Source organism: Rutilus rutilus (genome assembly GCF_951802725.1).
Source record: "Rutilus rutilus genome assembly, chromosome: 22".
NCBI lineage: Eukaryota > Metazoa > Chordata > Actinopteri > Cypriniformes > Leuciscidae > Rutilus > Rutilus rutilus.
The window spans coordinates 13,142,611-13,160,283 of NC_140227.1; the positions used below are offsets into that span (position 1 = coordinate 13,142,611).

Here is a 17,673-nt window from a genome sequence, read left to right on the forward strand (position 1 = left end):
AGCCAAGGCTGCAAAGCCGACTCCGTGTTACAAATACGTTAGACCTATCACTTCTGCCACTAAAGATTGCTTTATTAATAATCTTCCTGATCAGTTTCATCATCTCAGCATCCCAGATAGCTTAGAAGAACTCGATATTGCAACAGAAACTTTTAACTCTCTCTTTTCCAGCACTTTAGACACAGTTGCTCCGTTGAGCTTAAAGAAGATTAAAGAAAATAGTCCAACGCCGTGGTACAACGAGCACACTCTGGCCCTTAAGAGAGCAGCCAGAAAAATGGAGCGCAAGTGGAAGAAAACAAAACTAGAGGTATTTCACATTTCATGGAAAGAGAGCTCGATTGCATACCGAGAGGCCTTAAAAGCTGCTAGATCTGCTTATTTTTCAACCCTATTAGAAGAAAATAAACAAAACCCTAGGTATTTATTTGAACCAGTGGCTAAACTAACGAAAAATAAAGCTTCAAGCCCAGAAGTTTCCAAGCAGCACAGCAGTAATGACTTCATGAACTTCTTCACTTATAAGATTAATAATATCAGGGAGAAAATTATAACTATGCAACCGTCTACTACAGTATCGCATCAGGCAGTGCATTGTAGTGTCCCTAAGGAAAAAATGTATTCATTCATTGCTATAGAAGAGGAAGAATTCGTTAAACTCGTTAAATCATCTAAATCGACAGCATGTATATTAGACCCTATACCGACTAAGCTACTGAAAGAGATGCTTCCAGAGGTCATAGATCCTCTTCTTAATATCATTAATTCATCTTTGTCATTAGGAAACGTACCAAAAACTTATAAGCTGGCTATGATTAAACCGCTCGTTAAAAAAACGCAACTTGATCGTACAGAATTAGTCAATTACAGGCCGATCTCGAATCTACCTTTTCTGTCAAAGATACTAGAAAAGGCGGTATCCTCACAACTATGTTCCTTTTTAGAAAGAAATGATATCTGCGAGGATTTTCAGTCAGGATTTAGACCGTACCATAGTACTGAGACTGCTCTCATTAGAGTTACAAATGATTTGCTCTTATCATCCAATCGTGGTTGTATCTCGCTATTAGTGTTACTCCATCTTAGTGCTGCATTTGATGCTATTGACCACAACATTCTTTTAAATAGACTCGAAAATTATGTTGGCATTAATGGAATTGCATTAGCATGGTTTAAATCATACTTATCTGACCGTTATCAGTTTGTAGCAGTAAATAAAGAGATGTCTCATCGATCACAAGTTCAGTATGGCGTACCACAAGGCTCAGTACTGGGACCGTTGCTATTCACTGTGTACATGCTACCCTTGGGAGATATCATTAGGAAGCATGGAATTAGTTTTCACTGTTATGCTGATGATACTCAGCTCTATATTTCTTCACGCCCTGACTAAACTTAATTCACAAAATTAACGGAATGCATAGCTGATATAAAAAACTGGATGACTAGTAATTTCCTACTACTTAATTCTGAAAAAACAGAGATTCTAATTATTGGACAAAAAACTTCCTCACATAATAACATAGAATACTGTCTAACACTTGATGGCTGCTCTGTCAAGTCTTCGTCGTCAGTTAGGAACCTTGGGGTGCTCTTTGACACCAATCTTTCATTTGAAAGTCACCAGGGCACCATACAGACTTTATCAAAGAATTTGCTGACTTTCTATCAGAGTTAGTACTGGTTGCAGATAAAGTCATAATTGTTGGTGGTTTTAATATACATGTAGATAACGAAAAAGATGCATTGGGACTGGCATTTAAAGACATTCTTAACTCTATTGGAGTTAGACAACATGTGTCAGGACCTACTCATTATCGTAATTATACCCCAGATCAAATATTATCACACGGAATCAATGTTGATGCCGTTGAAATTCTGCAGCAGAGCGATGACATCTTAGATCATTATCTAGTCTCGTGTAAACTTCATTTAGCCAAGGCTGCAAAGCCGACTCCGTGTTACAAATACGTTAGACCTATCACTTCTGCCACTAAAGATTGCTTTATTAATAATCTTCCTGATCAGTTTCATCATCTCAGCATCCCAGATAGCTTAGAAGAACTCGATATTGCAACAGAAACTTTTAACTCTCTCTTTTCCAGCACTTTAGACACAGTTGCTCCGTTGAGCTTAAAGAAGATTAAAGAAAATAGTCCAACGCCGTGGTACAACGAGCACACTCTGGCCCTTAAGAGAGCAGCCAGAAAAATGGAGCGCAAGTGGAAGAAAACAAAACTAGAGGTATTTCACATTTCATGGAAAGAGAGCTCGATTGCATACCGAGAGGCCTTAAAAGCTGCTAGATCTGCTTATTTTTCAACCCTATTAGAAGAAAATAAACAAAACCCTAGGTATTTATTTGAAACAGTGGCTAAACTAACGAAAAATAAAGCTTCAAGCCCAGAAGTTTCCAAGCAGCACAGCAGTAATGACTTTATGAACTTCTTCACTTATAAGATTAATAATATCAGGGAGAAAATGATAACTATGCAACCGTCTACTACAGTATCGCATCAGGCAGTGCATTGTAGTGTCCCTAAGGAAAAATGTGATTCATTCATTGCTATAGAAGAGGAAGAATTCGTTAAACTTGTTAAATCATCTAAATCGACAACATGTATGTTAGACCCTATACCGACAAAGCTACTGAAAGAGATGCTTCCAGAGGTCATAGATCCTCTTCTTAATATCATTAATTCATCTTTGTCATTAGGATACGTACCAAAAACTTTTAAGCTGGCTATGATTAAACCGCTTGTTAAAAAAAACGCAACTTGATCGTACAGAATTAGTCAATTACAGGCCGATCTCGAATCTACCTTTTCTGTCAAAGATACTAGAAAAGGCGGTATCCTCACAACTATGTTCCTTTTTAGAAAGAAATGATATCTGCGAGGATTTTCAGTCAGGATTTAGACCGTACCATAGTACTGAGACTGCTCTCATTAGAGTTACAAATGATTTGCTCTTATCATCCAATCGTGGTTGTATCTCGCTATTAGTGTTACTCCATCTTAGTGCTGCATTTGATGCTATTGACCACAACATTCTCTTAAATAGACTCGAAAATTATGACCGTTATCAGTTTGTAGCAGTAAATAAAGAGATGTCTCATCGATCACAAGTTCAGTATGGCGTACCACAAGGCTCAGTACTGGGACCGTTGCTATTCACTGTGTACATGCTACCCTTGGGAGATATCATTAGGAAGCATGGAATTAGTTTTCACTGTTATGCTGATGATACTCAGCTCTATATTTCTTCATGCCCTGACGAAACTTAACAATTCACAAAATTAACGGAATGTATAGGTGATAAAAAAAATTGGATGACTAGTAACTTCCTACTACTTAATTCTGAAAAAACAGAGATTCTAATTATTGGACAAAAAACTTCCTTACGTAATAATCTAGAATTCTGTCTAACACTTGATGGCTGCTCTGTCAAGTCTTCGTTGTCGGTTAGGAACCTGGGTGTGCTCTTTGATACCAATCTTTCATTTGAAAGTCACGTGTCTAGTATCTGTAAAACCGCATTTTTCCATCTTAAAAATATATCAAAATTACGCCATATGCTCTCATTGACAAATGCGGAACAATTAGTCCATGCGTTCATGACATCAAGGCTAGATTATTGTAATGCTCTACTGGGTGGTTGCCATGTACGCTTAATAAACAAATTACAGCTGGTCCAAAACGCAGCAGCTCGAGTTCTTACCAGAACCAGGAAGTATGACCATATTAGTCCAGTTGTCAACACTGCACTGGCTCCCTATTAAACATCGTATCAATTTTAAAATATTGCTGATTACTTACAAAGCACTAAATGGTTTAGCTCCGCAGTACTTGAGCTAGCTCTTAACGCATTATAGTCCTTCACGTCTATTGCGATCTCAAAATTCCGGCCAGTTGATAATACCTAGAATATCAAAATCAATTGCTGGCGGTAGATCCTTCTCCTATTTAGCACCAAAACTTTGGAACAGTCTTCCTAACATTGTCCGGGAAGCAGACACACTCTGTCAGTTCAAAGCTAGACTAAAAACACATCTCTTTGACCTAGCATACACATAACACATTATAGACTTTTATAATTCAATGTTAGGCTGCATAGATTAGGTCAGCCAGAACCCGGAACACTTCCCATAAATCCTGATGTACTCGTTACATCATAAGAAGAATGGCGTCTATGCTAATATTATTTATCTGATGATCTGTAAAGTTAAGTCTAAAAATGTTTTAGATTTCTTATCTCATGTACACTGCTCTCAACTGGAAAGTATGTGCGATCAAATGTTATTCACAAAGCTTTCCTGTTGTCACGGAGTCACCAGATCTGCACACTCCGACTACTCGTTCACTCTCCCCGGAGTTCTGATTCACTGCACCTGCACTTCATCATCAACACACACTATATAAATTCACTTCCCCTTCACTTCATTGTCTGGTCTCGTCCTTACCTGACGTACAGACTCCTCTACTCACCTGAAGATCACTTACCTGAACTTCACCCTCGAATCGCCCATCATCCGTCTTCTGTCTCCAGTCATCAGTCTGCCGTATCCTGTCCCGCCATCTGTAAACAGACATCTATATTATCATCCAGCTAAGTTCATCATTCTGTTCTGATTCTCCACTGCATACTCACCAGTCTCATCTGCTGTTCAACTCCATGCCTCTGTTCAATAAGTCAAAAGACAACGAGCGCAGCACTGAAAAGGGGCGGAGCGACATAACATATACAGCTCATAAAAATATTTTATCACTAAACAAATTTATACAAATTTAGGGATAGTTGGGATCGGGATAGTTCACACAAAAATGAAATTACTCACCCTCAAGTTGTTTCAAACCTGTATGAATTTCTTTCTTCTCAAAAGAAGATATTAATCGTTGTGGGTTGTCCTGAAGTCATGTCTGCTGTGCTCGGGCCTGATATGACTGTATTTAACCTAGAAAGAGAGTAGTACAAGGTCAAGATCAGCTCTAAAACTTAGTAAATTATATCAAACTTACGTCAAAGAACTAGCAGAAACGAACTAGCGCGCCGGCTGCATCTGGGCAAAAAATTAAGCTTAAACATTCTGCAAAAACTACAGCTGATGGCCAACTAGCATGTACATTCTGCGCCTGTGTGAGAGATAATAACCATCCACAACAGAAGACAACAGTAGTCTGTATTCATCGTTCAAAAAAAAGGGAACATGAACTAGGAATGTGAATATATGAACCGTAAACAAAGCAGCGCTCCCTTACAATTTTGACTGTCAGCTTGGTGTGTCCTGGCCCTTAAGGTTGTTGGCAAGGTAACTGAACAACTATTATACTGTACAACCCCCCAAAACTGGGAAAACAGTTCCAGTTTTATGGAGACTTTAAGTAAATTACTTATCATCACATGGTTTTAACCAAACTTTAGCACCACCAGGAGAGCCAAGGCCCATCTCACAGCTCAAGACAGTGTAAAAACAGACCAATGTCTAGTTTGCTTTTCATGGACTGCAGAATAAATGTGAAAGCAGTGAGCTGGAGTTTATCTGCTGTGAAATGTCAATATTTTACCTGCTGAAGCTGGCTAGGGCTCAGTTCCTGTCTTCTAGAGCAGTGGTTCTCAACTCCAGTCCTCGGGACCCACTGCTCTGCACATTTTGTATGTCTCCCTTATTTAACACACCTGAATCAGATCATCAGCTCATTAGGAGAGACTCCATGAACTGAACTGAGTGTGTCAGATAAGAGAGACATACAAAATGTGCAGAGCAGCGGGTTCTGAGGACTGGAGTTGAGAACCACTGTTCAAGAGTTCAGGGGGACAAAATCTGTATGCGTAGTTGAAAGCATCCGATCTGGCTCTAAAAAATAAGAAGATCAGAGAAATATTTGATATTAATAAATATTATATTACAGAGATCATTGAAAAATGTATGTTATTTTTGGAGTATATTTAAATTTTTAATGAATATTATTTAATATTTTATTTTGGTAGGTAACCTAAAATATTCTTGATGTAGTAATATTTAAATTTGAACTTGAAAAAAAAAATAATACATACATACATACATATACATACACATACACATACACATACATACACATATATATATATATATATATATATATATATAAGGCTGAATCAACCTGACAATATCTAATGTGAGCAGGACATTTTAGGTGACTATTCAATGTTAAAATGCAGGTTAGTAACCCAAAAGTACCTTGCTCACGCAGCATATTGCTGGATGGGTAGATGGTTGGCTTGGGACGGTCCACTACTTTTGGTGGGAACTGCTCCTGTGATGTTGTGCTGAAGAAACATCCAGCCAGTTCAGGCCGCCCGAATTTTACCTCGCTCAAAGTCCTGAGAGCAGATCCGTCCACATGCTTTGGGAACTGATTGCGGTCTATCTGATAAAGCAAACACTGCTCAGTTAGGAAAGACACACTTTGTATTTAGATCTTCAAGCATGAGGCAAGATGCAACAGGTCACACCTTTGGGAAGAAGCACTGGTTTGTTGTTGACAGTCTCTCCTGGTTGCCCACAAGTTTCTCTCCTTGGAACGTGAATAGGGCCTGGTGAAAACAAACATGAGGTAAAGTTTAAAAAAAGTGATACACTTGATTTATAAGTCATAATATGTTTTTGTTGATGATTAAGTCTACATGAAATTCACAAAAGTTAGTCAGGAATATTTGAAATGGCACCATCTGCTGGATCATGCTGTGCTTTTACCCTTAACACACACAAAAAGCCCAGTGAACAGATAAAACCAGCTATGCATTTTTTGAAAAGAGAGTCCCAACTCTGAATACTATATAGGCACTGAAGCAGGCCAATACAAGTGTTAGATCAGGGGACTTTAAACCCTCAAATATGATGATGATACCTTGTAATGAATATACTTTAAAGGTAGCTATAGTTTCTCACATATAAAGAAATTACAATGAAATAATAAAGAAAATACTTCTGAATTAATGTCATGATTTTCAGTATTTAAAAAGCAGAATTAAAAATGAATGATAATAAATAAATGATGACAAAATTAAACCATTAATTAAAAAATAATAATCTGAAAATGCATTAAATTATTACATTTATTTAAAATATTAAGGTAATGCATTGTTTATAGTTTAAATAGTTGAAGAACATTATACAGCATAACAAAAAATACATGGTATACAATTATTGTACATACCACATTTGTGTGCACGAAATTCCTCAGATGAGGTTGTTGTCCATTTTTCATCAGCAAGTTCCCAGAGGTTGATGGACCGGTATGAAGGTAAAAGAGTAGAAAAAATCTCAAGAGCACGTAGATGTGAATTTGAGAAATTGTACAATAAATATTCGTTCTTGTACGTGAACATTTACACTCACTGCTCCAATGTGAAAACCTGTAAAATAAAAATCTGAAGTTGAATGTTGAAATTTGCACTCGCAGACAATAGTCACAAACCTGTATTCTGAATTTGAAGCAGGAGACAAGTAGTCACAAATGTGTAAAATGCCATTCACAGAAATGCAATGACAGACACACACTTGTAATATACACTGCTCAAAAAAATTAAGGGAACACTTAAACAACACAATGTAACTCCAAGTCAATCACACTTCTGTGAAATCAAACTGTCCACTTAGGAAGCAACACTGATTGACAATCAATTTCACATGCTGTTGTGCGAATGGAATAGACGACCGGTGGAAATTATAGGCAATTAGCAAGACACCCCCAATAAAGGAGTGGTTCTGCAGGTGGTGACCACAGACCACTTCTCAGTTCCTATGCTTTCTGGCTGATGTTTTGGTCACTTTTGAATGCTGGCGGTGCTTTCACTCTAGTGGTAGCATGAGACGGAGTCTCCAACCCACACAAGTGGCTCAGGTAGTGCAGCTCATCCAGGATGGCACATCAATGCGAGCTGTGGCAAGAAGGTTTGCTGTGTCTGTCAGCATAGTGTCCAGAGCATGGAGGCGCTACCAGGAGACAGGCCAGTACATCAGGAGACGTGGAGGAGGCCGTAGGAGGGCAACAATCCAGCAGCAGGACCGCTACCTCCGCCTTTTTGCAAGGAGGAGCAGGAGGAACACTGCCAGAGCCCTGCAAAATGACCTCCAGTAGGCCACAAATGTGCATGTGTCTGCTCAAACGGTCAGAAACAGACTCCATGAGGGTGGTATGAGGGCCCGACGTCCACAGGTGGGGGTTGTGCTTACAGCCCAACACCGTGCAGGACGTTTGGCATTTGCCAGAGAACACCAAGATTGGCAAATTCGCCACTGGCGCCCTGTGCTCTTCACAGATGAAAGCAGGCAGCAGAACGTTGTCCATGGCGTCTCCAGACTCTGTCACGTCTGTCACATGTGCTCAGTGTGAACCTGCTTTCATCTGTGAAGAGCACAGGGCGCCAGTGGCGAATTTGCCAATCTTGGTGTTCTCTGGCAAATGCCAAACGTCCTGCACGGTGTTGGGCTGTAAGCACAACCCCCACCTGTGGACGTCGGGCCCTCATACCACCCTCATAGAGTCTTTTTCTGACCGTTTGAGCAGACACATGCACATTTGTGGCCTACTGGAGGTCATTTTGCAGGGCTCTGGCAGTGTTCCTCCTGCTCCTCCTTGCACAAAGGCGGAGGTAGCGGTCCTGCTGCTGGGTTGTTGCCCTCCTACGGCTTCCTCCACGTCTCCTGATGTACTGGCCTGTCTCCTGGTAGCGCCTCCATGCTCTGGACACTATCCTGACAGACACAGCAAACCTTCTTGCCACAGCTCGCATTGATGTGCCATTCTGGATGAGCTGCACTACCTGAGCCACTTGTGTGGGTTGTAGACTCCGTCTCATGCTACCACTAGAGTGAAAGCACCGCCAGCATTCAAAAGTGACCAAAACATCAGCCAGAAAGCATAGGAACTGAGAAGTGGTCTGTGGTCACCACCTGCAGAACCACTCCTTTATTGGGGGTGTCTTGCTAATTGCCAATAATTTCCACCGGTCGTCTATTCCATTCGCACAACAGCATGTGAAATTGATTGTCAATCAGTGTTGCTTCCTAAGTGGACAGTTTGATTTCACAGAAGTGTGATTGACTTGGAGTTACATTGTGTTGTTTAAGTGTTCCCTTAATTTTTTTGAGCAGTGTATATTTGCATGTATTCTTACATTCACATTCGCAGTACAACCTCAATAAGGCACTTGTAACTTCTCAAATCTGTCACTGCAATTTCAAATTGACTTGACTTTAGCTACTCTTTTCACGATATATTAGGAGCAAAACTAACTTGTGCATTTGAAACTCAGTAGTAGCGAGAGAGAAAGAGGGGCGGGAGCGGGGGTGTTCAAAAGAGCCGTTTTATTGGTTGGCGCCTAGCCAATGAAATGGGACTTCTATTGTACGCGATGATGTCACGAAACCCCCGTCCTCGGGGACGCTCTGAAACGCTAACATGGCTTAATGCATTAGACTGATATTAAAAGAAATAAATGATATTATCAAACTCAGTAAACACTATACTAATAATGCATACTACAGAAAAGCAGTTTTAATATGCATGTAGATAACGAAAAAGATGCATTGGGACTGGCATTTAAAGACATTCTTAACTCTATTGGAGTTAGACAACATGTGTCAGGACCTACTCATTGTCGTAATCATACTCTAGATCTAATATCATCACATGGAATAAATGTTGATGCCATTGAAATTCTGCTGCAGAGCAATGACATCTCAGATCATTATCTAGTCTTGTGTAAACTTCATTTAGCCAAGGCTGCAAAGCCGACTCTGTGTTACAAATATGTTAGACCTATCACTTCTGCCACTAAAGATTGCTTTATTAATAATCTTTCTGATCAGTTTCATCATCTCAGCATCCCAGATAGCTTAGAAGAACTCGATAATGCGACAGAAACTTTTAACTCTCTCTTTTCCAGCACTTTAGACACAGTTGCTCCGATGTGCTTGAAGATTAAAAAAAATAGTCCAACGCTGTGGTACAACGAAGCACACTCTGGCCCTTAAGAGAGCAGCCAGAAAAATGGAGTGCAACTGGAAGAAAACAAAACTAGAGGTATTTCGCATTTCATGGAAAGAGAGCTCGATTGCATACCGAGAGGCCTTAAAAGCTGCGAGATCTGCTTATTTTTCAACCCTATTAGAAGAAAGGGAAAAAAAACCTAGGTATTTATTTGAAACAGTGGCTGAACTAATGAAAAATAAAGCTTCAAGCCCAGAAGTTTCCAAGCAGCACAGCAGTAATGACTTTATGAACTTCTTCACTTACAAGATTGATAATATCAGGGAGAAAATTATAACTATGCAATCGTCTACTACAGTATTGCATCAGGCAGTGCATTGTAGTGTCCCTAAGGAAAATTTTGATTCATTCATTGCTATAGAAGAGGAAGAATTCTCTAAACTCGTTAAATCATCTAAATCGACAACATGTATGTTAGACCCTATACCGACTAAGCTACTGAAAGAGATGCTTCCAGAGGTCATAGATCCTCTTCTTAATATCATTAATTCATCTTTGTCATTAGGATACGTACCAAAAACTTTTAAGCTGGCTATGATTAAACCGCTTGTTAAAAAAACACAACTTGATCGTACAGAATTAGTCAATTACAGGCCGATCTCGAATCTACCTTTTCTGTCAAAGATACTAGAAAAGGCGGTATCCTCACAACTATGTTCCTTTTTAGAAAGAAATTATAATTTGTTTATTAAGCATGCAGGGCAACCACCCATAATAGCATTACAATAATCTAGCCTTGATGTCATGAACGCATGGACTAATTGTTCCGCATTTGTCAATGAGAGCATATGACGTAATTTAGATATATTTTTAAGATGGAAAAATGCGGTTTTACAGATACTAGACACGTGACTTTCAAATGAAAGATTGGTATCAAAGAGCACACCCAGGTTCCTAACCGACGACGAAGACTTGACAGAGCAGCCATCAAGTGTTAGACAGTATTCTAGATTATTACGTAAGGAAGTTTTTTGTCCAATAATTAGAATCTCTGTTTTTTCAGAATTAAGTAGTAGGAAGTTACTAGTCATCCAATTTTTTATATCACCTATACATTCCGTTAATTTTGTGAATTGTTAAGTTTCGTCAGGGCATGAAGAAATATAGAGCTGAGTATCATCAGCATAACAGTGAAAACTAATTCCATGCTTCCTAATGATATCTCCCAAGGGTAGCATGTACAGAGTGAAAAGCAGCGGTCGTAGTACTGAGCCTTGTGGTACGCCATACTGAACTTGTGATCGATGAGACATCTCTTTATTTACTGCTACAAACTGATAACGGTCAGATAAGTATGATTTAAACCATGCTAATGCAATTCCACTAATGCCAACATAATTTTCGAGTCTATTTAAAAGAATGTTGTGGTCGATAGTGTCAAATGCAGCACTAAGATCGAGTAACACTAATAGCGAGATACAACCACGATCGGATGATAAGAGCAAATCATTTGTAACTCTAATGAGAGCAGTCTCAGTACTATGGTACGGTCTAAATCCTGGTTGAAAATCCTCGCAGAAATTACAGCTGGTCCAAAATGCAGCAGCTCGAGTTCTTACCAGAACCAGGAAGTATGACCATATTAGTCCAGTTGTCAACACTGCACTGGCTCCCTATTAAACATCGTATCAATTTTACTGGCGGTAGATCCTTCTCCTATTTAGCACCAAAACTTTGGAACAGTCTTCCTAACATTGTCCGGGAAGCAGACACACTCTGTCAGTTCAAAGCTAGACTAAAAACACATCTCTTTGACCTAGCATACACATAACACATTATAGACTTTTATAATTCAATGTTAGGCTGCATAGATTAGGTCAGCCAGAACCCGGAACACTTCCCATAAATCCTGAAGTACTCGTTACATCATAAGAAGAATGGCGTCTATGCTAATATTAGTCTCTCAGGTTATCCCGAGGTTTACCGCAGTCCGCCGGATCCAGGCTGTATCCAGATCTGATGAAGGACCTGCGCCTGGATGCGACGCCAGCGCAGTCCTGAAGTGTCCACTAGTCTCTCCCCTGTGAAGGGCTTCATCCCCTCCCTTTACCTCTCTACAGATAAAGCGTTGTAGGGATAATTCCAGTTCGTGTGGCTACGCGGAAGCGCTAAAAAATCTGTATTATAAAGTTTGAGGCCAGACAACTAGTTTGTTGAGGGTTGGTTTGTAGGGAAGGACTACATGCCTGCGCACATATATCCAAACACGCATACCTATAGACTGAACTCGTAATACACATGTGCACGCCATCAGCGTTCTCACTGGTTCGCGTTTTTGAAAGTTTGTGCAGAAAGAACTTAAGAGTTTTTTGTTAAAACAGTGTCGTGTTAGCGGCCCATAAGTTAATAACGAATGATCGTTGCAACGGAAGTGAATCAATCAAAACTAACTTTAGCTGGACAATAACTTTATTCTAGAGCTGGTATAAAGCCAAAACAATCTCTGTTACTTTATTTCCCTATTATCAATGTAAAGCCGCTTTGGAACAATCTACATTGTTAAAAGCGCTATATAAATGAAGATGACTTGACTTGACTTGACTTGACAATAGAAGTCCCATTTCATTGGCTAGGCACCAACCAATAAAATGGCTCCTTTGAACACCCCCACTCCCGCCCCCCTTTCTCTCTCACCGCCACTGAGTTTCAAGTGCACAAGTTAGTTAGTTTTGCATCTAATATACTGCGAAAAGAGTAGCAAAAGTCAAGGCGCGAAATTTGAAATTGCAGTGACAGATTTGAGAGTTCCAAGTGCCTTATTGAGGTTGTACTGCGAATGTGAATGTAAGAATACATGCAAATATATATTACAAGTGAGTGTCTGTCATTGTATTTCTGTGAATGGCATTTTACACATTTGTGACTACTTGTCTCCTGCTTCAAATTCAGAATACAGGTTTGTGACTAATTGTCTGCGAGTGCAAATTTCAACATTCAACTTCAGATTTTTATTTTACAGGTTTTCACATTGGAGCAGTGAGTGTAAATGTTTGTGTACAAGTACGAATATTTATTGTACAAGTTCTCAAATTCACATCTACGTGCTCTCGAATTTTGCTACTCTTTTACTTTCATAGACCGGGATTTATTCATCGTGGGAGGCAGACATTCCCTGAACTTAGCATAGCTGTTTAAAAAAAATATTTTAGACTTCCTATCTCATGTACACTGCTCTCAACTGGAAAGAATGTGCGATCAAATGTTATTCACAAAGCTTTCCTGTTGTCACGGAGTCACCAGATCTGCACACTCCGACTACTCGTTCACTCTCCCCGGAGTTCTGATTCACTGCACCTGCACTTCATCATCAACACACACTATATCAATTCACTTCCCCTTCACTTCATAGTCTGGTCTCGTCCTTACCTGACGTACAGACTCCTCTACTCACCTGAAGATCACTTACCTGAACTTCACCCTCAAATCGCCCGTCATCCGTCTTCTGTCTCCAGTCATCAGTCTGCCGTATCCTGTCCCGTCATCTGTAAACAGACATCTATATTATCATCCAGCTAAGTTCATCATTCTGTTCTGATTCTCCACTGCATACTCACCAGTCTCATCTGCTGTTCAACTCCATGCCTCTGTTCAATAAGTCAAAAGACAACGAGCGCAGCACTGAAAAGAGGCGGAGCTACATAACATATACAGCTCATAAAAATATTTTAGCACTAAAAAAATGTATACAAATTTAGGGTTAGTTGGGATTGGGATAGTTCACACAAAAATGAAATTACTCACCCTCAAGTTGTTTCAAACCTGTATGAATTTCTTTCTTCTCAAAAGAAGATATTTTGAAGAATGTCAGTAACTATGGAAGTCAATTGGGCCCATCAACTGTTTGGTTACTAACATTCTTCAAAATATCTTCTTTTATGTTAAACAGATAAAAGACACTTTGAGACAACTAGTGATATGTTTTTCAACTTAAAATAGCATATGGCTGATGTGTTGTAGGGGTGGGTTGTCCAGGTATGCCTTGCAGTAGGGCTTGGGCACAAAAACTTCGTTGTGGGTTGTCCTGAAGTCATGTCTGCTGTGCTCGGGCCTGATATGACTGTATTTAACCTAGAAAGAGAGTAGTACAAGGTCAAGATCAGCTCTAAAACTTAGTAAATTATATCAAACCTACGTCAAAGAACTAGCAGAGACGAACTAGCACGTCGGCTGCATCTGGGCAAAAAAGTTAAGCTTAAACATTCTGCAAAAACTACAGCTGATGGCCAACTAGCATGTACATTCTGCGCCTGTGTGAGAGATAATAACCATCCACAACAGAAGACGACAGTAGTCTGTATTCGTCGTTCAAAAAAAAGGGAACGAGAACTAGGAATGTGAATATATGAACCGTAAACAAAGCAGCGCTCCCTTACAATTTTGACTGTCAGCTTGGTGTGTCCTGGCCCTTAAGGTTGTTGGCAAGGTAACTGAACAACTATTATACTGTACAACCCCCCAAAACTGGGAAAACAGTTCCAGTTTTATGGAGACTTTAAGTAAATTACTTATCATCACATGGTTTTAACCAAACTTTAGCACCACCAGGAGAGCCAAGGCCCATCTCACAGCTCAAGACAGTGTAAAAACAGACCAATGTCTATGTTTGCTTTTCATGGACTGCAGAATAAATGTGAAAGCAGTGAGCTGGAGTTTATCTGCTGTGAAATGTCAATATTTTACCTGCTGAAGCTGGCTAGGGCTCAGTTCCTGTCTTCTAGAGTTCAGGGGGACAAAATCTGTATGCGTAGTTGAAAGCATCCGATCTGGCTCTAAAAAATAAGAAGATCAGAGAAATATTTGATATTAATAAATATTATATTACAGAGATCATTGAAAAATGTATGTTATTTTTGGAGTATAATTATTAAAAAATTTAATGAATATTATTTAATATTTTATTTTGGTAGGTAACCTAAAATATTCTTGATGTAGTAATATTTAAATTTGAACTACTTCTAATCCATTAAAAAAAAACAAAAAAAAAAACATACACTATACATATACATATATATATATATATAAGGCTGAATCAACCTGACAATATCTAATGTGAGCAGGACATTTTAGGTGACTATTCAATGTTAAAATGCAGGTTAGTAACCCAAAAGTACCTTGCTCACGCAGCATATTGCTGGATGGGTAGATGGTTGGCTTGGGACGGTCCACTACTTTTGGTGGGAACTGCTCCTGTGATGTTGTGCTGAAGAAACATCCAGCCAGTTCAGGCCGCCCGAATTTTACATCGCTCAAAGTCCTGAGAGCAGATCCGTCCACATGCTTTGGGAACTGATTGCGGTCTATCTGATAAAGCAAACACTGCTAAGTTAGGAAAGACACACTTTGTATTTAGATCTTCAAGCATGAGGCAAGATGCAACAGGTCACACCTTTGGGAAGAAGCACTGGTTTGTTGTTGACAGTCTCTCCTGTAGTTTCTCTCCTTGGAACACATGGCTGAGGTTGGGGTTTCTGCGCTCAAGGTGAATAGGGCCTGGTGAAAACAAACATGAGGTAAAGTTTTAAAAAAGTGATACACTTGATGTATCATGAACATAATATGTTTTTAGTCTACATGAAATTCACAAAGGTTAGTCAGGAATATTTGAAATGGCACCATCTGCTGGATCATGCTGTGCTTTTACAATTCATTCAAATATTAAATTTAATTAAAATATTAGGGTAATGCTTTAGATTGTTTATAGTTGAAGAACATTATGCGGCAATAACAAAAAATACATGGTATACAAATATTGTACATACCATATTTGTGTGCACGAAATTCCTCAGATGAGGTTGTTGTCCATTTTTCATCAGCACATTCCCGGAGGTTGATGGACGCGGATTGATTTATCTTGGGAGGCAGACATTCCCTGAACTTAGCAGAGCTGTTAAAAAAAAAAAAGTTTTAGATTTCCTATCTCATGTACACTGCTCTCAACTGGAAAGTATGTGCAATCAAATGTTATTCACAAAGCTTTCCTGTTAGGTTGTATACATGTTTTGTGTTTAAGCAGGATGGTTATCAGTACCTGTAAGCATCTGATTGACTGAAAAATCTGGAATGTGTTTGCTTTTCTCGTTTTGTCTGAACGAAAGACATAGGAAGAAGAAAGATGTTATTGAACTGCAACATTATTGGTTGTCTCTGAAACGACAGCATATTATATAGAAGAATTAACGTTACCTTCTGTGCGTACTGAAGGTGAGGAAGAGTAGGACACTGGAACTGCTCATTATAACTAGTTCTGAATTCACCCTTTTTGTCCTCTTTCAGACTTGACCTGACACCTTATTGATAAAAAGAAAGCATCTTATATCCACTCATAAAATACATAAGTCAATGGACTGTGAGAGTATGCACAATAGAAAGGGACTTTGGTGTGCAGTGGGTACCTGTGTTCACTGTTTCCTTTGACCTGAGGTCTGATGACACTTCATGTTTGGGGTACGTAGTTTCAGGACGTTTACTCCCCGGGAGACTTATCCTGACTGCGGTGGTGGGAGTGGGACGAATATTTTGGGCTGCAGTCTTGAAGGGCTTGAAGTCTGCTTGAGTAGTCTCGAGGTCTCCACGCCTGCTCCCAGAATGCATTTTAAAGTTGGGTCTCTGCATCGTGAGGCCGGTTATCATTGGCGGGATGACAGGGATTAACGTTAACGTTAGTGGATCCGATGTGAAGGACAGCGCTGTCTTTGTCTGGTCCTTTCCCTGGTAGTTCTGGTTTCCACGCTGTAACGTTACAAGTTTTGAGACGGGCTGAAGGATAACTTCTCTTTTCTTCATGGCGGTGTTGTCAAATGATTGAAAGTGGCTCTTGTACGTTGTGCGATTGAAATCTATTGAAACGCTTAAAGCAGCTCAAACAAATCTCTCTTCTGTTGCGTCGAAGCTTCTATGATGTCATAATTCCTTTTCGTCGCCACACAATTCCCGCCAATATGTCGTTCGAATGAATACATGTAGAAACGTATGCATGCATTTTACATTGGGTTATGTACATACGTATTTAATACATAAAATCATAAAATTATTTCATTCTTGCTACGTTCTTGTCCAAACAGAAAGGCAAAGGGGGGTACCAAAGACTTTTCAATCTGTTGTGGAGACATTAATTATTAGGCCTAAATGTTTTCCAAGACAACCATTGCAGCGGGTCTCTGCGTAGCTCACTTTCAAGTTATTTGGAGTTGTCGAAGAGGTTTAATACATTTTAGGACGCTTGAACCCTCCACAACTTTTTGATATTAAGTAATTAATTAAAATACCCGGTAAAATACTCCATACTTTTAGGTTGAGAAGAGCTTTTACTCTCCAGTAGGTGGCAGTATTGGGTCAACTGCAATCAGGCACATTTATTAATAGTGGTCCCCAAAACAATAACAAGTAACAACTTTTATGTATCTAGATCGTGTTGATATACTGCTGACCAAAATAAAATGTCAGATCAAATATTTATGCCAGAATTACTAGATCAAGTCTATTTACCAGATCCCGTCAGATGACTTAAGAGAGAATGAAAAAAGCAAAAAGTAGCCTACTTGTTTTACAACATTGTCCTGTGACGATGTGTAAATCCTGTGTAAAAATTGAAATGGAGATATATATATATAACTTATAATGTAGAAGTTAAATTAATTTG

General features: G+C 39.3%; 1 protein-coding gene across 1 annotated transcript; it reads right to left on the bottom strand.

The window, feature by feature from the left end:
• Positions 1-13,947: 13,947 nt before the first annotated feature.
• On the bottom strand, positions 13,948-16,966 carry LOC311281513 (uncharacterized protein). The gene is made up of 8 exons (XM_084394515.1): positions 16,427-16,966; positions 16,218-16,321; positions 16,063-16,118; positions 15,794-15,918; positions 15,421-15,524; positions 15,146-15,335; positions 14,715-14,803; positions 13,948-14,102 (listed from the first exon to the last, which is right to left on the bottom strand). The coding sequence occupies exons 1-8, from the start codon at positions 16,815-16,817 to the stop codon at positions 13,962-13,964; spliced, it is 1,200 nt and encodes a 399-aa protein (XP_084250641.1). The 5' UTR covers positions 16,818-16,966; the 3' UTR covers positions 13,948-13,961.
• Positions 16,967-17,673: the final 707 nt, after the last annotated feature.